This window comes from Dendropsophus ebraccatus, chromosome 5, assembly GCF_027789765.1.
Source record: "Dendropsophus ebraccatus isolate aDenEbr1 chromosome 5, aDenEbr1.pat, whole genome shotgun sequence".
NCBI classification, from domain to species: Eukaryota; Metazoa; Chordata; class Amphibia; order Anura; family Hylidae; genus Dendropsophus; species Dendropsophus ebraccatus.
In genome coordinates, this window is record NC_091458.1 from 147,016,483 (window position 1) to 147,040,292 (window position 23,810).

General features: G+C 42.1%; 1 protein-coding gene across 1 annotated transcript; it reads left to right on the forward strand.

Moving 5' to 3' along the window:
- Positions 1-3,962: 3,962 nt before the first annotated feature.
- Positions 3,963-22,872, forward strand: MATN1 (matrilin 1). Its single transcript, XM_069972612.1, has 8 exons — positions 3,963-5,498; positions 10,225-10,571; positions 15,265-15,487; positions 16,576-16,701; positions 16,826-17,230; positions 17,471-17,623; positions 19,125-19,205; positions 21,796-22,872. Exons 1-8 carry the CDS (start codon positions 5,408-5,410, stop codon positions 21,846-21,848), a joined length of 1,479 nt encoding a protein of 492 aa, XP_069828713.1. The 5' UTR covers positions 3,963-5,407; the 3' UTR covers positions 21,849-22,872.
- Positions 22,873-23,810: the final 938 nt, after the last annotated feature.

Sequence of the window (23,810 nt, forward strand, 5' to 3'; positions counted from 1 at the left end):
TTGCAGGGGTTCTATTGGGGGTCAGACAGAGGTGGGTGCCAGGGGGTTTGTTAGAGGAGGGGGGCAGAAGCTGAGAGAGTTTCTGAGGTTGTAATATAAAATACAGGTGGCAGGGCTTCTGGTATTGTAGGTGGGATGGAAGCAGGTGACAATGGCCTTAAATATTTCAGGGACCCTGAGAGGGGGGCAGAGCCATAGAACACAATCTATATGGGGAATTGATGCAGAAAACACTGTGGGGGACGGGGAGGGAGAAAAAAAGTTGGTGGAAGTCTATAGAGGTGCAAGAGGCATAGGAGGAAGAGGAGAGGGGAGTAGATGAAAGAGGAACTGTGGAACCATTGAAGATGATGACATTGATGGAGTTGGGGGGCTTTCTGGTGTAGTATCCTTAGATCCTTAGTAGTGGAGCTATAAAGATTGCAAACACACACACACTAACCTCATGTGTACATGAATAGGCACAACACTACAAAAAGGTTCAAAGGAGAAAAACTTCACTGCTGCTTGCCAGGGACCATCACAGTAGACCACCAAGATGGGTTTTTTAAAAAATTTTTTACTAAAAAAACAGCAACGTGTTTCGGGTCCTCAGTCGCCTGGAGTCTTGGAGGCAGTCAAGACTCCAGCTGATGCAGCTCAACAGAGAAAAGAAGCTCTAGCATATACACAATGTGGAGGAGGAGGAGGGAAGAGATGGGCAGCGAAAAGAAGGGACCGTGAGGAAATGAGGACAGATCCTGGATGTTATGTTAGGTTCATATAATGTTACTTATAGGTTAAAGGAATGGGGCTCATATTGTTCTGGGTGCGTTTGATTGATAGAGATAGAACTATTTGGGCCAAATTGACTTTGGTATCAATGGTTGTGGGTCCCCACTTGTAAGATATGTAATATGTGCCCCAATGTGGCATCACCACTGGTGTTTTCCCCTTAAAGTGTCACTGTCGTTTTTTTTTTTTTTTCATTTTTCTTTTGCAGAAATCAATAGTCCAGGCGATTTTAATAAACTTTGTATTTGGGTTTCTTAGGCAAATATGGCATTATCTGCATTCAAAAAGACTTTCCCAAGGTCCCCCCCCCCCCATTCCTCCTCTCTCTCACTGCTCATTATCCGGAAGTCACGTCTTGTTTACATCAGTCGTGCCCTATTTAGAGGGAAGGGAGGAGGAGGGTGATTAGTCACCAGCAGAGAGCAGAGAACAAAAGATTACACAGTGGGAGCTGCGTGAAAGCCAGTATCCAAAGGTCAGAGAGGTCAGTGCTGACTTCAGAGGAGATAGCCTTGTGATGAAGCTGTAAATTAACTCTTTGTTGTCCTGTTTTGGTGCCTCATCTCCCTTCACCCCTCCCCTCTCCATAGAAAATAATGAAGATGGGGGGGGAATGCTTCAAACTGCTGTCTTATGATAACAATGCATTTTTAGGCTAATAAACCCAATTCCAAAGTTTCTTAAAATCGCCTGTACTATTGATTTCTGCAAAAAACTTTAAACAACAGTGACACTTAAATGCCTTGGCTGGGAACTTGACTGGAAAGGTAAACCAGTCAAACTAGTGCTACTGGGATGAGTTTGTTTGGAGTATTTAATCCTGCCTGCCAGTGCCATAGACTTCAGTTGATAAATACCTGAGGTTGGAATGGTGCATAAAGGGGTACTCCGGCGGGGGGGGGCAGTTTTTTCCTGGGACTGGGGATGAGGTGGCTTAGGGAAACAACATCCACTTACCTCCCCGGTTCCAGCGGCGGGTCCCGCACCGCAACGCTCAGGTCCCTGGCAGCTTCCTGGTGTCTGACGCGGCCCGAGACGTGACGTCTCAGGTCCGCTCAGCCAGTCAGTGATGGAGGCGGGATCCGTTGCAAGTCCGCTCAGATCCCGCCTCTGTCACTGACATATCGTCTCGGGCCTGCGTTATACACCGGGAACCAGGGACCGGAGCACTGCGATGCAGGACCCGCCGCTGGAACCGGGGAGGTGAGTGTACGTCGTTTCCCTCAGCCACCTCCTCCCCGGTCCTAGGAAAAAAATGCCCCCCCCCTCTGGAGTACCCCTTTAACTTGGAATTGCAATTGGGTTGTCAGACTACTGTATATCATAATATTATGATTTTTCTCATGAAGACAAACCAGCTGTACAGCTTATATGTTATAGCTTGCATACACTCCTATTTGTTATAAACGGCTATTGCTAATACTGTTAATAAAAATAAAAAAAAATAATAAAAAATACTTTGCATCATTTTTTTTCTTAACTCCAAATATATCACTTATGTGCAAATCTGGCGACTGGATATGCATCTTTATCCAGCATATTCAACATGTCATCCAACTCTGCCCCAAGCTAAGAGATATACCTAATGGAAAGTCGGCAAAGATCTACATTATATGTCAGTCACACAGAATTCTTTCTGCATGATGGGAAAGCAACTAAACTTATGATGTCACTGAATAAAATGGAGAAAGCCTAATCCCTACAATCACACTACCTTCTGCATATTGCCCCCAGATATTGCACAGTCTATTATTGACTTTAAAGGGGTTATCTGGCAAAAATCTTTCAAATCAACTGGTGTCAGAAAGTTATACAGATTTGTAATTTACTTCTATTTAAAAATCTCCAGTCTTCCCATACTTATCAGCTGCTGTATGTCCTGCAGGAAATGTTGTCTTCTGTTCAGTCTGACACAGTGTTCTCTGCTGCCACCTCTGTCCATGTCAGGAACTCTCCAGAGCAGGAGAGGTTTTCTATGAGGATTTGCACCTGATCTGGACAGAGGTGGCAGCAGGGAGCACTGTGTCAGACTGGAAAGAATACATCACTTCCTGCAGGACATACAGCAGCTGATAAGTACTGGAAAACTTATGATTTTTTTTTAAAATAGAAGTAATTTTCAAATCTATATAACTTTCTAAAACAAGTTTATTTGGAAGAAGAAAAAAAAAAAGATTTTTGCCGGATTACCCCTTTAAATAAAGCCAAGTATGGACTTTTAAATACTTGAAATTAGTATGGTGTCATTGTTAGAAAAGCTTAGGCTGGTTTCACACTGTGTTCAGGCAGTATACACCAGAATATTGGGGGAAAGGTATGGCGTCATATACTGTAGTGCAGAGACGGCGTCGGCACAGGGCAAGTGCCGGGGCCCCAGCGCCTCCAGGGGCCCAGAGAGGGAGAGGGGCCTGGTGTTCTGATGTTCAGCCCTCTCACTGTAGTGCAGGGTGAGCGCTGAACATCACAAGACACAGGCAAAAGAGCAGGACCTGCCAGCGTCCTGCAGAGAGAGGGATAAAGGACCTGATCACATGATTGGAAGGTCCTCAACCTAATTATACAGTGTGGAGCCCGCCTGGCAGAGAGGAAGAGGGAGAAGACTGTAATTACTGTGTGTGTGTGTTTCAGTCAGTCAGCCAGTGTCTATGTCAGTCAGTAACGTGTGTGTCAGTAAGGGTAATATTACACGGGCCGATGGGGGCCCGATAATACCTGTAAACAAGCGCCGATCTGCTAGATCAGCGCTCGTTTACTGGGCCTATTACACAGCCCTATAATCGTTTAACAAGGGCTGCAGGGACATCGTTATCGATGTCCTTGCAGCCCTTGTTTTAACTGTATACATTACCTATCCAGGCTGTAGGGCTCCTTTTCCTCTGTGCTTCTCCCCAGGTCCGCGCACTTCAGGTTCAGAGCGGCCTGTCTCAGCTGACAGGCTGCTTAGCCAATCACTGCCTGCAGCAGTCCCGGCCAGTGATTGGCTGAGCGGCATGCCAGCTGAGACAGGCGGCTCTGAAGCTGCAGCGCGCGGGACCTGGGGAGAAGCACAGAGGAAGAGGAGCCCTACAGCCTGGATAGGTAATGTATTCCTCTTTGCATATCGTCAGGGTCGGACGCGCACCGCTATTACACGTAGCGGTGTGCGGTCGGCGCCCGACAATTATAGGTCAGAACCTATCATATAGAACGATCAACCGATGACAACGATCATCAGCTGATCATTGTCTTTATTACACTGAGCGATAATCGGCCGGATAGGGCCAATTCGGCCACTTATCATTCCGTGTAATGTCAGTTATGTGTGTTTGTGTATGTTAGTGGTGTCTCAAGTGATTGTGCATAGTGTGTGGATGGATGAGGGGCCTGCTGAGGCTCTGTCACCCAAGGGTCCCAAGTAACCCTAATGTTACTGGACCAACCGGTCTACTAGTGCCTACGTGTTTGGAAGAAATGAGCGTAACTGGAGCGTGCTGAACTATGACTGTTCGGCATTTGATTACCAGTGGCTGAAGAAGTTAGATGCAGCCCTAGGGAGTCTGGGAAAACATAGGTACTGCCATAGATTGGAATATAATTAGCATTATGGGACATCTAAGACTATTGAGCTGTTCGTCCGTCTCTCCCTCTGCCATTAGGAATGTGCCTGTTCACGCGCAGCATTTTTTTTTTTTTTTTCACAGCACTTTCGGGCTATATTTTCACAGCGCTCCGGAGATGTCAGCCGGCTACATAGGGAACACTTCTAGCAGGAGGAAAGCGAACAATCTCCAGATTGATTAAAGCCGCTGAGCAGAAAGGAAGACTTGTACCTCACCCATATACACAACATAGGAACAGCCACCGTTTGTCGAATAAAGTCGAGTCCTACACTGCAGCCATTCAGTATCATTAAGTGTTTCCGAAATACTTTTTTAACTCCTTCTGTGCCACTTTATAAAATCCTACTCCTTGTATACTCGGCATCCCAGCAGCAGCGGCAGTGACTTGTGGCATGTGGAGTTATGGAGCTCCTCTGCGTGTAAAGCCCCGGAGTTAGCCCTGCAGCTGAACAGAGAGCTCAATGTCTTCCCTACAGATACAGGGCCTTCTTTTATAAGTCACACTGAAAGGATCTCATTTAGGGAGGTTTCACCTGATTAACCCAATGTTTAAAAAAAAAATAAAAAAATCACTGGTTGCAACTTTAATTTCTGTTCTTGCGAATCCTAGATTAGTGAATAGCAGAATTGACAGCCGGTCCCCTGGGCATCCTAACCGGCTCAGCTGTTCAAACCAAAGCTTCAGCACTGGGCACGTGAACAGCCGCCTCTCTAAGTCTATATATCTCGTAGTGTTACTTACAGGTTATCTCCACTAGACTCAATGTTGTTTGGAAACTTCATAATATACCTAATGTCCTGTTATAGGAAAAAATTTCCATTTTATAAAAAAAAAGTTGACATGTTTAAAACCTATCCTTGGAGTGATCTTTTCCCCCTATATATGCCTCTCTTGTGCCAGTCTCCACCCATCCCACCCCTCGTTCTGTCACTAGACTGGGAGGTACACCTGGAGGGGTGTAGGTAGGATACCTTGAACACAAACCACCCATTCCTTCGCTCTCACTCCGCTTTCTGACTCCTCTCTGGACATCATGAAGACCTCTCTGTGCCTACTTTCCACTCTCCTATTATTCAGCTGCTATAGTTATGTTGAGGTGGGAGCAGCACCACAGCAGCTAAGAGGTGAGTGAACGTTACAATGTAGACAGGAGTTCATGCTCTTATAATATCCGGTATTATACTTTATTGCATAGGGCTGGGTTCACACTACGTTTTTCAATCCGTTTTTTTTTTTTTATTATTATTTCATTCGTTTTTGTACACCTGTTTTGTGCCGTTTTGCCATTGACTTCCATTATTTTTTTAAAAAATGGATCAAAACCGCATCCGTTTTTTTTTTTTACGTACACAAAACTATGGTCAGATTGCAAAAACGTAGTGTGAACCCAGCCAAATAGAAATTTAACTAGTTAAACCTACAGGAGATAAAAAGTACAAAATCTGATGCATGCGGTGAGCCGGACAGGGCAGCGATACTATGAAAATCAATATATGAGCTAAAACCTCATAAATGATATCATAGTCGTCCAACATAAAGCTCTTCGGTAGCTTCCCTGTGCTTTGTGATGTCACTTACAGCCATGGCCATAAGTAGTGATGAGCGAACATGTTCGTAAATAATCGTATGAACATGACGCACATTGTTCATGTTCGCCGATCACAAGCAATTTGTTCAATGATCGGAATGGTTATAACGATCATTTTCGAACATGTGATCGTTTTTTTCTCGCGAAGTACGCAACTACGCCCTTTACGCTTTGCACCTAATAATCTGTACGCATGTGCGTAACTAGACCAAGAAGTATGCTTCAACTGCACGTTCGTTATTTGTTCGTGAATCGTGAACCGATCACAATCATTTTTTATGTTTGTGTTCGGGATCGGAATCAAACATCGGGATGTTCGCTCATCACTACTCATAAACATTCAGCAAAGTGTTTTTTTCGTCAGATATTAATGAACTCATTTATATGGTTTCTTCTTCATTTGAAACTTTGAGCAACATGAAATTATATCGTCAATTATTTGAAAGGTGATAGTCAGAAATGGAGAAATGAGATTTATTCTAATCAGGGCATGTGCCGGCCAGAACGGAAAACCTGATATTATTCTTCACTCTGTTTGGCCTATCTAATGGAAATTAGAAAAAAAAAAAATTATATATATATATATATATCCCCTATCTATCTATCTATCTATTTATCTATCTATCTCCTATCTATCTATCTATCTATCTATTATCTATCTATCTATCTATCTATCTCCTATCTATCTATCTATCTATCTATCTCCTATCTATCTATCTATCTATCTATCTATCTATCTATCTATCTCCTATCTATCTCCCTCCTATCTATCTATCTATCTATCTATCTATCTATCTATCTATCTATCTATCTATCTATCTATCTATCTCCTATCTATCTATCTATCTGTCTATTATCTATCTATCTATCTATCTTTTATCTATATCCTATCTATCTATCTATCTATCTCCTATCTATCTTTTATCTATCTCCTATCTATCTATCTATCTATCTCCTATCTATCTATCTATCTATCTATCTATCTATCTATCTATCTCCTATCTATCTATCTATCTATCTATCTATAATCTATCTATCTATCTCCTATCTATCTATTTATCTATCTATCTATCTATCTATCTCCTATCTATCTCCCTCCTATCTATCTATCTATCTATCTATCTATCTCCTATCTATCTATCTATCTATCTATCTATCTATCTATCTATCTATCTGTCTATTATCTATCTATCTATCTATCTTTTATCTATCTCCTATCTATCTATCTATCTATCTATCTATCTATCTATCTATCTATCTATCTATCTATCTCCTATCTATCTTTTATCTATCTCCTATCTATCTATCTATCTATCTCCTATCTATCTATCTCCTATCTATCTATCTATCTCCTATCTATCTATCTCCTATCTATTTATCTTCTATCTATCTATCTATCTATCTATCTATCTATCTATCTCCTATCTATCTATCTATCTATCTCCTATCTATCTATCTATCTCCTATCTATCTATCTATCTATCTATCTATCTATCTATCTCCTATCTATCTATCTATCTATCTATCTATCTCCTATCTATCTATCTATCTATCTATCTATCTATCTATCTATCTATCTAGTAATTTCCAGTATGTCATCACAAATTGCTTTTAAGTTTGGTCAAATATGAAATAAACTAAAAACTACAATTTTTCTAGTAAAAAAAAATTATGTATTTGTTAGTGTTGTAATAGAGATCAGTTTTAAAGAGTTACTCTGGAGAGAAGAAAAATTGTTTTTAAATCAACTGGTGTCAGAAAGTTATATAGATTTGTAATATACTTCTATTTAAAAATCTCACATCTTTCAGTACTTATCAGCTGCTGCATGTCCTACAGAAAGTGGTGTATTCTTTCCATTCTGACACACTGCTGCCACCTCTGTCTGTGACAGGAACTGTCGAGAGCAGTAGCAAATCCCCATAGAAAACCTCTCCTGCTCTGGACAGTTCCTGACATGGACAGAGGTGGCAGCAGAGAGCACGGTGTCAGACTGGAAAAAATACACCACTTCCTGCAGGACATACAGCAGCTGATAAGTACTGGAAGATTTTTAACTAGAAGTAAATTACAAATCTATATAACTTTCTGACACCAGTTGATTTGAAAGACATTGTATTTTCTCAGGAGTACCCCTTTATGTTATATTAAAATTCTCCATATAAAATGTATGGTTGTTGCGGTGCCCGGACTCATGCATTAAGCCACTGAAAAACTTTAAGCAATGAATTCTTTAGTTTGATTATGACTAAAGAGGATATTTATATCCGCCATAGCTCTAAAACCATACACCGCTTACAGAGAGCCCTCCAAGTCTGTTTCATAACAACCCAATGTCGTGCTTTCCAAGCCTCGATATCAAGAATTTATACACAGGAAAAAAAAGTTCATACATGTATATAACGTATAAAAATATCAAAGATTCCATTCTCCAGTCCAACCCACATAGTGTTGGCTTTGAGACTCTAAACATAAAAATAGGATTGTATTATTAATACAGTCTCTCTGTCCCACATCTAGCCATCTGTTCTAATACATCATCCTGACAATCACGTTACTTCTTAAAGGGGTTATCCAGCAAGAGTCTTTTTTCTTTCAAATCAACTGGTTTTTGAAAGTTATATAGATTTGTAATTTACTTCTATTTAAAAAATCTCAAATCTTCCAGTACTTATCAGCTGCTGTATGTCCTGCAGAAAGTGGTGTATTCTTTCCAGTGTGACACAGTGCTCTCTGCTGCCACCTCTGTCCGAGACAGGAACTGTCCAGAGCAGCAGCAAATCCACATAGAAAACCTCCCCTGCTCTGGACAGTTCCTGACATGGACAGAGGTGGCAGCAGAGAGCACTGTCTCCGACCAGAAAGAATACACCACTTCATGCAGGACATACAGCAGCTGTTAAGTACTGAAAGACTGGAGATTTTAAAATAGAAGTACAGTGGTGCCTTAGATTAAGCGTATAATTCGTTCTGGGACCATGCTTGTAATACAAATCCACTCTTAAACCAAAGCAAATTTTCCTATAAGAAATCACTGATATGCAGACAATTGGTTCCACACCCCAAAAATAATGATTTTTTTTTTTTTTATTACTTGTAGAACAGATGAAACAAACAATGAGAAACAGCTGAATATGTGATATTATAAGTTACTGTACAAAATAGCAATCTGCATGTGGTGTATAATGTATAGTAAGTGCATAACCTGAAAACACAGCAGCAGTTTGTAGATACAGGATGGAGCTGCAGATCCCAATAATGCTGTAGTGTAGTACAACAGGCTAGAATAGAGAAGCAGGGCTGCCGTCAGAGGTCTGTGTAGTCACATGACTGCAGTGGGGAAGGGGGGTGTTCAGTTTATACCAATGAGAAAGTGAGAATCACAGAGCTGTGCAGGAGGACAGTGACGGAAACTTTTCTATACAGCAGTGTGAATGTCTGAGTGTAAGTGCAGGCACATTATAGCAGTAGTGTGTATAGCTGAATGTGAGTGCAGACACATTATAGCAACAGTGTGCATAGCTGATTATGAGTGCAGGCACATTATAGCAGCAGTGTGTATAGCTGAGTGTAAGTGCAGGCACATTATAGGAGCTGCAGTGTGTATAGCTGAGTGTGAGTGCAGGCACATTATAGCAGGAATGCAGAGGATGGGAAACACAAGGGCTGGCAGAGACTGCAGGGAGCATGAAGGAATGAGCAGGACATATGTGGGCACAGTATAGCTGCAATCTCTGTCCAGGGAGAGAGGGGTTACAGCTTTGAAAATATTACCTCCACAGTCCTGTCCCCTGATGTAAGCCCCAGCCTCAATTGGATCTGCTATGATTTGTAAGGTGAGGGAGACTTCCTGGGTCAGTGTACAGTGCTGTAGACCCGGCTATGCAGACTATGCCCCTCCCCCACTCACGCTCCCACCCAGTAAAGGGAGCTCTTAAACCAAAACAATGCTCTTAAACCAAGTTACAATTTTGAAAAACTGTGAGCTCTTCTTGCAAAACGCTCTTAATCCAAGTTACTCTTAAACCAAGGTACCACTGTATATTACAGATCTATATAACTTACTGAGACCAATTGATTTGAAAGAAAAAGATTTTCACTGGACAACCCCTTTACAATTAGAAAACTTATAAAAGAAAGGCAAGTAACTCTCCAGTTACTGCTGTGTCTTGTTGATTCTACACAATAGGGTTACTGCAGACTGTGAATAGACACTGATGTCAAATATGCTGACTTTTTTTTTAAATTTCTCTCCCAATAAGGCCCCAATTGCAGAACTCATCCCACCGACCTGGTGTTCATCGTAGACAGTTCTCGTAGTGTAAGACCCTCTGAATTCGAACAGGTCAAGGTTTTCTTGTCCCAGGTCATTGAATCTCTGGACGTTGGTGTCAATAACACGAGAGTCGGGGTTCTAAATTATGCCAGCTCTGTCAAAAATGAGTTCTCCCTCAAAGCCCACAAGACTAAGAATGCTCTACTTCAGGCAGTCAAAAAGATCCAACCTCTGTCTACGGGAACAATGACAGGCCTTGCTATCCAATATGCCATCAACCATGCCTTCACGGAGGGGGAAGGAGCCAGGCTCAAATCTCCAGGTGTAAAGAAGGTGAGCAATATAGACATGAAGTATACAGGTTGCCATTCTTTAAAGTCTACGATATGATAATCCCTAAAATTATGCCTATACTCTATATACATGCGTCTTCATTTTAAGTCTGTAGCACTAATCTTTTTGTTTTTTTCTTAATGTTCAAATCTAAAAAAAAATTCAGACACACTTTCATTAAAGGTCATGCCAACAAAATAAAATAGAATTTTTTTATGGGATGCCCTGGGATTAGTGGATTTTAGTTGTGGCTTTTCAAAAACATTGGGGGTCCAATTAGTCTGTAGGCTACAGTAAGGAGGATGCGCTTTGGTGTCCACAATCCCAGTTAGTGGGACAGTATAATCAAGAAATTCAAGTTCAACAACATCCAAAGTAGAATAATCCAAAAAGTTTAACTAAAAAAAAAGACCACATAGGTCGAAACGTTGTATTAGCACTTGGCAAATAAACTTTTTGGATTATTATTCTAGTTGGGATGCTGTTGGTCTTGGCAAGAATTATACTATAATAGAATTTTTCTAATCTTTTATACCATCCTATCCACTAAGGTGTAACACGCGAGTGCTTCCCCATCCCCCTTTTATTTTTGGCTCCTCCACCATCCTAGTCTGACAAAGATGGTGCAGGAGCCAAAAATAAAAGGGGGATGGGGAAGCACTCGCGTGTTACACCTCAGTGGGTGGGATGGTATAAGAGATTAGAAAAAATCTATTATAGCAGGGGTCCTCAACTGGCGGACAGCGGTCCGAACCCGGACCGCGGAGGCCAGCTGTCCGGACCCCTGGTGAGACCTCCTAACCGCCCCGAGACGGACTGGATCCGGGGCGGTTAGGAGGTCCCGCTCCCCACCACAATGCCTCCCGTGGCAGTGTCGGCCCGACCCCGGCTGATACGTGCCCTCTGGGGACGTCCCAGGGATTCCCCAGCAGAGCGCGCACCAAAGACCTCAGTGTGCGCCGCCGTCCTGTACTTCCGGGAAGTTCAGGACGGCGGCATACACTGAGGTCACTGGTGCACACTCTGCTGGGGAATTCCCGGGACGTCCCCAGAGAGCGCGTATCAGCCGGGGTCGGGCCGACAGGAGAAAAGAAGAAGACAGCCACAGCGGGAATGAGGTGCTAGGTGAGTTGTGGTTTGTTTGTTTTTTTTGTCTGGGGGCCATCTATAAGGGGAGAGCGCATAGGGGGGGCTATATACCACTGGGGGTGAGCTCACAGGGGGCTATATACTATTGGGGTGAGCTCAAAGGGGGGCTATATACTACTGGGGGGGAGCTCACAGGAGGCTATATACTACAGGGGAAGAGCACAGGGGGCTATATACTACAGGGGGAGAGCACAGGGGGGCTCTATATTACTGGTGGGAGCTCACAGGGGTCTATATACTAGAGGGGGAAAGCACACGGGGGCTACATACTACAGGGGGAGAGCACAGGGGGGCTATATACTACTGAGGGGAACACACAGGGGGCTATATACTACTGGGGGGAGCTCACAGGGGGCTATATTATATACTACTGGGGGACAGCGCACAGGGGGCTATATTCTACAGGGGGTGAGCGCACAGGGGGGCTATATACTACTGGGGGAGCAACAGGGGGGCTATATACTACTGGGGGAGCAACAGGGGGCTATATACTACTGGGGAGAGCACACAGAGGGGCTATACACTACTGGGGGAGCAACAGGGGGGCTATATACTACCAGGGCAGTCACCCCCTTTGTACCTAATATCAAAGGGCTGGTGAGAGAGAAAATATGCCAGTTTTCCCGCTAATAAGCAGCAATTCTGTATGTAAATAGTTGAACGTTTGTGAAAAGTAACAAAACACGTTTCCTACTGATGTTCAGCTCGGACCTTCAACTGACAATAGACCCCGGTAAGTGGACCCTCACTAAAAGTTGTTGAGTACCCCTGTATTATAGTATAATTCTTGCCAACAGAACTAAGTCTTATAGACTAGATTGGTTATTCAAATAAGTCTAGATTTTAAATGAAGCCTTTATTTGCTGTTATAATTGTTCAGGTGCCTTATAGCAAATCTACTAAGCTCATTTTTAATTTTAAAGGAAACCAGTCGTCAGGCTGAGTTTTGGAAGGGCTAGCAATACCTTTGAAAACACTTCTTTATTATAACACTTTTTTTCTCCATGGGTCTTTATTAAAAAGTTTAATTCATTTTGCTTCTACAGCCTCTACAATGTACTGTGTGAGCAACATTTTCTCCCTATACAACCTATACGACTCTCCCCAGCTGACTGCCTTGCATCTGCTCTTCCTTCTCTCTCCAGCCTGTGTGAATTTCTCTAAAAGATTCTGTCCACTCTGAGCTGGTGTGTAACTCACTCCCCTTACCTGCAACTATCTCCATCAGATAGAGCAGAAATTCTGTCTGACAGATTCATGTTATCTTTCTCTAAATAGTAGCTAAATTGTAGGATTTTTTTTAATAAAGACTATTTGCTTCATTTTGTATTAAAAAAAAACATTTTAAAAACAAAGACAGTTTTTTTTAAAGATAAACAGTTTATTATGCTTGTGGGAACTGTCACTACATTATGCTGCCTGTGGTTAGAGCAGTATGATCTTTGTATAACAGGCCTCTTTAAACATGATAACATCATTTTTAAAGTAGTCCTTAAAGGGATTGTCTGGGCACCATAAAAGGTCATACTTTTTCTGCTCCCCAGCGCTCACTTCCTCTCCTCTCTCTGCTCACCTCTTTCTGCCCCCACCCCCACCCCCATATTAGAAGGTACTCTATACGTTTGAGACAAAAAAAAAGAGCAGAAGTGGGCACCAAGGAGCATAACAGGTAGGATCTTATCTGCTCCCTGGACAACCTCTTTAAGGGGTTTGGAACATAGAGCATTACTTGCCTCATTGCAAATAATTTCAATTAAAGGGGTAGTTCAACAAAAAAATTCTTTCAAATCAACTAGTGCCAAAAAGTGGTGTATTCTTTCCAGTCTGACACTGTGCTCTCTGTTGCCACCTCTGTCCATGTCAGGAACTGTCCAGAGCAATAGCAAATCCCCATAGAAAACCTCTCCTGCTTTCCAGACTGGAAAAAAATACCACTTCCTGTAGAACATACAGCAGCTGATAAGTACTGGAAGAACTGAGATTTTTTTTTTTTTATAGAAATTACAAATCAATGAGAATGATTCCTTTCTGTCATTCCTGAACCAGGTAGTAAAATGTCTTGTATTCTTCTTTGTATGTCATTAGGAATAATATCTCCTACCTGTAGAACAGTCAGGTAAGGAATGCAGCCTTGATAAAGTTAAACAGAGAGCTGTCAGAGGTGTTATCAGCCATACCTGGGAAGGGACGTGAGCGGGCCCCTTAGGGTGTAATATAACTGGATTCAGGAACACACAAACCTTTGTCAAGCAATAGCCGTGACTGATGTATAATAGCTGAAGGAAATGTCACTTAATGTCAGAAAGAATTAGGCCAGGTATTGGAAATATAATGATAGCACAAGAAAAGAAAGCAAAGTGACAGCACCATGCTCCTTGCAGACAGTACGTACAGTCATCTGGACGTCTTCTACAACATATGTTCATTAAAAGATATGTATGGAAGATATATTGATTAATATTATATGAATGATTGATAGAGAGAAGATGAATCATTTTGTTTGCGCTAGAATTTTTGCTAATACTGAGTTTTTGTGCGCAGCGTACAAAATTGCACTCAATTTATAGATGTATTTGTGCAACTTTTGAGCGGTTTGCTCTGCATGCGCCATTTTTCATTTTGTTTTCAATTTGTATATCATGTGCGATCGGTCTTTTTTTTGCGCAAAAAAAAATTGTGCAGCAGTACTCGACTCCTACCGTAGGTTTTTTTTTTTTTTATCCAAAAAATTGAGCAAATAAAATTTTGCAAGGTACTTGCACCTAGTGATAATTTTGGCACGACAACCATAACATTTTGGGCAGCCCATAAAAAGTACCACCAGCTCAAAAACATCAAGAAAAAGGAAAGAAGGCAGGAAGGAGGAAGGGGTACTTTTTATGGGCTGCACAAAATCATCACTAGGTTCAAGTGCCTTGCTAAATCTATTTATCTATTTTTTGAGCAATTTTTTTGGGGGGGGGCTTTTTCAAGCTTGGCTTAAAAAAAACTACGCTAGGCTAGGGATGGAGTACTGCTGCGCTATTTTTTGCTCAAAACAGAAAAATCGCACATGATGATTCTCAACAACAAAGTAGCTAATATGAAACCACGCCCCCTTTGAGCACAAAAAATGAGAAAGGGTGCACGCTGGGCACAAAAACTCATTATTAGTCAAAATTATATCACAAACTCAATGCTGCATTGGACCCTTAAAGGGGTAGTTCACCAATTTTTTTTTTTCCGAATCAACTGGTGCCAGAAAGTGCCAGCAATTTGTAATTAAAAAAAAAAAATCTCAAGTTTTTCAGTACTTATGAGCTGCTGTATGTCCTGCATGAAGTGATGTATTCTTTCCAGTCTCACACAGTGCTCACTGCTGCCACCTCTGTCCATGTCAGGAACTGTCCAGAGCAGCAGCAAATTTCCATAGAAAACCTCTCCTGCTCTCCAGACTAGGAGTAGGCTACTATTCATATATCATTTGCCAATATGTAAACTTTCAAATAGTAATAATTCATTCATGACTAAAAAAAAAGCTATTCTTGCTATGTATCTGGTGTAGGTAGCCATCGTAGTAACTGACGGTCGGCCTCAGGATGGGGTAAAGGATATTTCCGCCAGAGCACGAGAGAGTGGCTTGGAGCTCTTTGCCATTGGAGTGGGACGTGTTGATATGACCACCCTGCGTCAGATTGCCAGCGAGCCCCTAGATGAACATGTGGACTATGTGGAGAGCTACAGTGTGATTGAGAAGCTCAGCAAGAAGTTCCAGGAAGCATTCTGCGGTAGGTGATAACCATACTCAGGGCCAGCCTTAGGTTGGGTGGCCCCTCATATTGACTATTGGTAAGACTACAACCTGCTCTGCTTTTTTTGATAGAATACGGAACATAAGTAAATGTGAAATTGATACATAAAATTATGCGACACTGGTTACCATTAGAATCTATAGCTCAGCATTCACGGAGCAGATTTTAATTCCGCTTTAAGAATGAAGTGGCAGCTTTTTTTAACTATTTTTTTTCTCTAGCTTTTTTTTAACTTCTTCCATGCGGTGCTGGTAAAAAAAAACAAAAAACACATACTTACCAGCCTCCTGTTCGTTCGGCGTGCTCCGGTCTGCTTCTCTTTGATTGGCCAAGTGGACCATCAGTGGGCCAGGACCCAAAGAAGCAGATGGAAGCACACCGGAGGAATGGGATCGGTAAGCCTGCTGTTTTTATTATTTTTACCGGCCCGGCTTAGAAGTAGTTAAAGAAAGCTGCCACTACATACTCACAGAGGAATTGAAATAAGCTGCGATAATGCAGGGCTATAGACTCTAAAGGTAAAGAGTATCGCAGTGGATCTGCTGCAATATGCGCAGCGTGATGTCCGCTACAAACTCGTTACGTGTGAACATACCCTTAAACTGCTTCAGAGCTTCCGGCATGATAATGAATGATGATGTCAGCAAATCCAAATTTCAGTCGGTACCATATTGTCTGTGCACGGACCATAAGGGTAGGTTCACACTACGGATTTCACATGGATAAGTTCCGGGGGATTCCGTAGCTCTTACCCACTCACGGCCGTGCACATATCCGCCGACTCCATAGACACCATACTGTGCCCGATTACGCGTTACACCAAAAGAATAGACATGAAAGTTCTTTCGGCGGAATCGGCCTGGCCATAGAATGGTGTCTATGGCACAGGCGGCCGCTGTTAACGGGTGCAAGCCTTGGAATCCACTGGAACTTGTGAACCTGCCCTCATTACGGAATGTGTCAATGCCCCCTTACTCTAAGGATAGCCCTGACCTTATATGTGAACAAGCAGGTAATAATCGGTATTAGAACAGGTATTCATTTTTTTCACAATTCTTACCTAGAAATGGCCGACCTCTGTTCCACCGGAGACCATGACTGTCAGCAAGTTTGTGTCAGCACCCCAGGGTCGTACACCTGTGCCTGCAGGGACGGATATACATTGAATGAAGATGGAAAGACCTGCAATGGTATGAGTGATATGAGACGTGCCCAGATGGAGATTATTGTCTCGCTTTGACTTTGGCTCGGACATCATATTGATGTGGCTTCTTTTGTTTTGTGTGCTTTTTGTTTTTTTGTTCCTTTCTTTAGCCTGTGGAGCCTCCGCTATCGATCTGGTGTTCCTAATTGATGGCTCTAAAAGTGTTCGCCCCGAGAACTTTGAACTTGTCAAGCAATTTATCAATCAGATTGTGGAGTCTGTAGATGTCGGGGACAGCAAGGCGCACGTTGGTCTAGTCCAGTACTCCAGCGCAGTGAGGCAGGAGTTCCCCTTGGGCAGATATAACAACAAGAAGGACATTAAGACGGCCGTGAAAAAAATGTCCTACATGGAGAAAGGAACCATGACCGGTCAAGCCCTCACCTATCTGATCGACAACACTTTTACCATCTCCAATGGGGGAAGACCAGGTGTATCGAAGGTTGGCATTGTCTTCACTGATGGACGTTCCCAGGATTATATCAATGATGCTGCATTGAAGGCTAAGGAACTAGGTAAGGTAATATTATGCAATTATCCAACACATAGTATGAACTAGACGGCTACGCACAGATTTTTTTATTTTATCTAGTCTTTATTATTATGGACAAGTTACTTTACACAGATTAAACTCTGTTTCTATACACAATAACTTCCAACTATATATTATTATTATTATAATGATGATTGTTATTATAATATGCCTCATCGGAGTTTTCATTCCTAAATTTAATTAAATTTGTACATGTTTACAGGTTATAAGATGTACGCAGTTGGTGTGGGCAACGCTGTGGAGGATGAGCTGAGAATGATCGCCTCTGAACCTGTGAACGAGCACTATTTCTACACAGCTGATTTCAAGGCCATGAAGGAAATTGGCAAGAAACTTCAGATGAAGATCTGTGTTGGTAAGCGGCATGCGACTTTACTGTCGTTACTGTTTCTGTTCACACGGAGTAAAACAGACGTAAAGTCAATTCATTAAGCAGAGAGCAGAGGCGCGCGAGGGATCCAAGTGATACTCTGAGGCAGGTGGATTCCGCAGTGGGGGCTCTGCTGTGGAAGTCCGCCTGTTTAGTCCGCCTGAGCAAAATTGGCGGAATCCTGCCTGCCTTAGTGTGAAACAGCGTGTCTATGGGAGGGCTCGTGCTCCTCCACATGTCAATTCTTTGAGCGGAGAGCGGAGGGGTGCAAGCCCTCCCATAGACACGCTGTTTCACACTAAGGCAGGCGGGATTCTGCGGCGGAGAGCTCTGCTGTGGAATTCTGTTGATTGTCAGTGTGGAATCTGCACGAAATTTAAAGCAGAGTTTCCGCCATGAACCCTTGAAATCTTGAAATTCTGCCTGTCCCATTGATTCAATGGGATTTCTTAGGCGTAATCCACCATCCGGGCAAAGAATTGACATGTCAATTCTTTGGGCGGATGGCAGATTGCTCTTGAGAAATCCTATTGAATCAATGGGACAGGCAGAGTCAAGCGGAGTCTGCGTCACAAACTACACTTGAAATTCCTCTCCGAATCAGTTGTTCGGGTAGATTCACATTCCACTAAGAGAAGTTAGCCACTGCCTACTTAACTTATTAGCTGCTGGCAGTGGCTACATTCTCTCAGCAGAATGAAAATCCACTGTGAGAATGCAGAGCCATAGGCTGTTAACAGTAACGATTATCTCAGCGAAACCCATAGTGTGAAGCCCGCTGCCATACAGTATGTGTGAATCCCACCTACAGGGAATCTATCAGCTGCAATTCACACTTAGTGTAAAGCGGACGTGACGAACAGATTTGGTTTGGAAACGTTCTCAGAACCCAAGCTCTTGCCATTTGATTACCGGCATCTGGAGAAGTTGGATGCTGCCCTAGGGAGTGCTGGAAAAAACTTTGGCTAGTTCACTCAACACTATTCACATTCCAAATTGCTAAATAACTGTTAGTGCAAGGATACACACGGTGCCTTTTCCTATATCTGTCTGTGCTTCTGTACTGTAAGAAAATGCTTCCATTTTCTGGTGCAAAGAGCCAAAAAGGTGTTCCCGAATTCCTATAGTGCTGAGCGATGAAATGCCTCCTCACTCCCCTTCCCATCCCTATCCCTGCTGAACTCTTTTTCTAAATCCCATCTGTGCACAATTTGTACACAGGAGTTAGATCTGGAAGCAAAGTGGCTATATAAAAGATACCGTATGTCTCCTTGATCCAGCAGCGCCAGCAAGTTCTGAACATGATTATCAGCTGATAGATTCCCTTAAAGGTGGGAATCACACGGTTGTTTTCTATTTCAATTGGTGACATCCTATGTTTCTTAATGCGTTCCCTAATAATAATTATAAACTGTGTGAACACACTTAACTAAGATGAAAGGTTTTACAGCAATACCTAATAACATTTCTCTTCTTACATTTCCAGAAGAGAACCCCTGTGAATGTGAGGCTATTGTCAAGTTCCAAACCAAGGTGGAAGAGCTCATTCAGGCATTAACAAGAAAAAATATCCTTTTTATAAAATTTTTATTTCCCACAGAAAATTGGACCAATGCAATTGCAGTTTAAATCCACTTGTTGGCGGGATATTTATACCAGTATATCACAATAGAACTTCACATATTATATCCATGCAGTAACCACCCAATACTGAAAATCAACGAGTAAGTATTAGGGTCCATTTACACAGACAGATTATCTGCCAAAGATTTGAAGCCAAAGCCAGGAATGGATGTGATAAGAGGAGAAATCTCAGGCTTTCCTTTATGACCTGATCTCTGTTTATAGTCTGTTTCTGGCTTTGGCTTTAAATCTTTGGCAGATAATCTGTCAGATAATCTTTCTGTGTAAATTGACCCTTACAGCATACACTATACAAATTATGTCATATTTCCATGCAGTAACCACACAATACACAAGCAGAGTCAATAATGCTAGTCTGCCATTGAGAATATAATACTATTAAATAGGGCCTGCATAAGCAATATATAAATAATTCCCACAAAATGACACTGGATAGTTTAGAAAAATGACGTTCTGTCCAAATACTGTTTCTACATAACACTCAAATTACTCAAGAATAATAATAATAATAATAATAATAATAATAATAATAATAATACCACTACACTAAAACCACTATAACATAACGCTGGACAATTATAGAGACAAACGCCTCTTAATAATGGTGCGTTTACACAGGCAGATTTATCTGACAGATTTTGGAAGCCAAAACCAGGAATGGATTTGAAAAGAGAAGAGATCTCAGTCTTTCCTTTATGACCCGTTCCCTGTTTATGGTCTGTGCCTGGCTTTGGCTTCAAAAATCTATCAGATAAATCTGCCTGTGTAAACGCACCATTAATCTTTCACATAAGTAGCAACTCATGCGGCTCTAACTGAAGTCTGACAGCTAGAACCTGGCATAGATTATAGCTAAAACTTACTCCCATTTGCAGGCGTAAGTTTTTGGGAATCTGACGGGTAAGGGGGCAATGCTTTTATACTAGAACATGTCTTTTTTTAAGTTTTATTGAAGATTTTGGATTTTTGCAATAAAACAAACACAAAAGCAACAACATGTTGCCAAAAGAAACTTACAAAAACATATATATCTTTATAATATAATATATATATAAACTTTCTATGCCCAAACTCAGACTAGAAGAATAAAAAAAATTGCCCCACCCCCAGGGCCCAGCGGTAACTTTATAGGTTGTAGGATTATTCTGTTAGAGCGGAAGGGTACATTCACACATAGCAGATTTAAAAGGCCTTAAAGGGATTATCCAGCAAAAAAAAATATTTCAAGATTTGTAATTTACTGCTACTTATTACAGTAATTATAAGCTGCTGTATGTCCTGCAGGAAATGTTGTTGTATTTACATTCAGGCACAGTGCTCTCTGCTGACATCTCTGTCTGTGTCAGGAACTGTCCAGAGCTGTAAGAAATCCCCATAGAGAACCTCTCCTGCTCTGGACAGTCCCTGACATGGACAGAGGTGGCAGCAGAGAGCACTGTGTCAGACTGAAAAGAGTACATTGCTTAAAGCAGGACATACAGCAGCTGATAAGTATGGGAAGACTGGAGATTTTTAAATAGAAGTAAATTACAAATCTATAGAACTTTCTGACACCAGCTGATTTAAAAGACTTTTTTTTCACTGGATAATCGTTTGAAATCCACAGCAGCAGATCCCCAATGGATACAGTATATGTAAATGTGCCCTCATAATGGGAGGCTGAACAGTTAGGGTCCCATTATTCGGAGCAATTTTTTAACAATTAACGATCGCAAATGAGATTGTTTATAGTTAACCTGAAATTGTTCACCATATTTCGCAGAATAACAGTTGTTAGTTACGACAGTTACTACAATCATTACTACGATCGTTTACTCCGTCTGATCCCGGAAACGATTATCGGCCGATATCGGCCGTTACAGACAATAATCAGCATGTTGAAAGACGAACAACTAATATAGCAACGATCTGCTGCCGTCGCTCCATGGAATAGGAGCGGCAGCAGACCACTGCTATATGCTATAGGCTGCCTGGACAATGTAGCGATCACCCGGGAACCTCCCCCCCCCCCCCCCCCCCCCCCCCCCCCCCCCCCGTACTCACCGGCTCGCTGCCACCGTGTGTAATAGTCGCCACGTGGAATACAGCCTTTACACTAAACGATTGGTGAACGATTAGTGCACTCACTAATTTGCACGATAATCGTCCCGTGTAATAGGGCCCTTAGTCTTCACACACTGTTGAACCATCTGCCATTTTGTTTTTCTCTCTGCTGCCACCTCTGTCCATGTCAGGAACTGTCCAAAAAGGAGAGGTTTGCTATGGGGGGTTTGCTACTGCTCTGGACAGTTCCTGACACTTTATGTAGGACATGCAGCAGCTGATAAGTATTGGAAGACTTAAATAGAAGTTAATTACAAATCTCTACAACCAGTTGATTTGAAAAAAGATTTCCAACAGAGTGCCCCTTTAAATCCTACACCATACAATCCAGCGCTTGATTGCAATTAATCCCAATTGTTTGATGTTCCAAGAATTATTATCAGTCTACATTTCTTTAACTCCTTCCTCACTCGAAGCCGTGTCCAAGAGAATCACCGCTCTGGAGAACAAAATCACCGTTTAAAGGAACTCCGTCCTTTCGCTCTTTCGATGTTGAGGAAATTTTTCCTAAAGGCTTCTCAACCCCTTGAGGCTAAAGACCATCCCCCCCACTTCTCGCCTGCCTACAGAGAGCCTCTATCCCTGAGCGGTCTCATGGATGATGAAACACTGGGGGTTGTTGGCGACACAGATTGGATTCTACCGACTTTACGATGATGTGAACCATGCCAGATACCACCAAGTTCTGTTTCGGATGTAAAAAGTGGCTAGACACACATGTATATACACGTCTATATATAAAGATAGATATATGAACCTTTATATACAGTATGTATATAGATATATGTCTATAGATACGATAGATGGAAAAAAAAAATTATAGTGCCTAAAAAAAAACTAATAATACAGTTAACTGTGTGTATATATAAGTAAGCAAATCGAGTACTTTAGACACTCATATGTATCAAATATAGCTCAACGATTACCCCAACCTGAAGCTCTAGGACTCACTTGGTATATTGGTTGGAAGGTAAGTAGCTTAAAAAAACCTATATTTCCGTAACCCAAAGAAACCCAACCCGTCCTCCTCGCCGGCAGAATGTGCGCGGCAAGATTCCATATTGCAGTATATCCTAACACACGTAAATCTACGTTCTCGTATTACACAGGCTTTTGAACAGGAATATGAAATATTGCACAGCAGTTGTGGCATCGCATTAGCGCTCTTCACGCGATGACGCAATTTTTTTATTTTTCCATTCGGATATTTATAACTATTGGAGTCTATAACTACATTGTTATACGTGTCTATACTTAGTTTCGGAAGGAATATTTGCTTTTCCTTGTTAAAAAAAAAAATAAAATAAAAATACAAATAATAATATATAAAATGTATATATAATATATAATAAATATTTGATTTTTTTATATTAAACATTTCACCTTTCTGTCCGCACGGATCGTACGTTCTGCTTGTTCAAACCGAGTTAATTTAAAATGTTAAACTGATTTCACTGCCAAAATAAAAAAAAGTAAATTAAAACCTACTGGAGCTGTAGTTGTGGTGGTGTTTATTGGCCTCTTCATAAGAATACTTCTAGTCCTTGAGCCGTTGGGGTGGGGGGTGTTACCCACCCCCAGACACACAGCCACCGGATCCTTTAGTGTGAGGTGCAGGTATAGGTGTGGTGGCAGAGATGAGTTCCGACATATGCAGATATTAAAGGGGAACTCCGGGCTGGGGTAATTTTTAGGGCATGGCCAGGGTAGGGATGGAAATAAAAGCCGCTGGTCGCTTACCTCCCTGGTTCCAGCGCCAGGTCTTGGATTGCGCCGTCCCGTTCCTCCATCCCGCAGCCGCTTCCTGGTCTCAGCTGCAGCTTGAGACGTGACGTTTCAAGGCAGCTCAGCTATTTAGCGGTCGAGGCGGGACTCCGCTACAACCACTGAATGGCTGAGCTGCCTGAGCTAGTGCAAAAATTTATAATACGATACTTCTTAGACAGACTTTGGTAGCAGAAGGTAGGAGAAGTAGAGGAAAGTTGTTTGTCAGGGTAGTGTAGGGGCCGGATAAGAGCCCTTGTCTTATTAATACAGTACTCTGCCGGGATGTGTGTGAAGTGTAACTTAAGAGAGGCAGGGATCGGGTTGCACCCAGGGACGGGCTCCCTACTGCTACCCTCGCCCAAGATTGGTGGCCTTGTTTCTATCACAGTTTTCTCTACTCTTTTTCACAGCTCGGAGAACCCCTCCTTCTCCCGTTTCTCGATTTTTGTTTCATCTGTCCACCACCCAGTCAACCACATAGTCCAGCCTCGTTGATAGCCATTAGTCTGGACCGCAGGAGCCTCACCCTACAGACTGCGGTAGCAGGAGGTAGGAGAGGAAGAAAAAGTTGTTTGTCAGGGTAGTGTTTGGGCCAGGTAAGAGCACTTGCTTAATTAATATGGTATTGTGCTGGGATGTGTGTGTAGTATAACTTGAA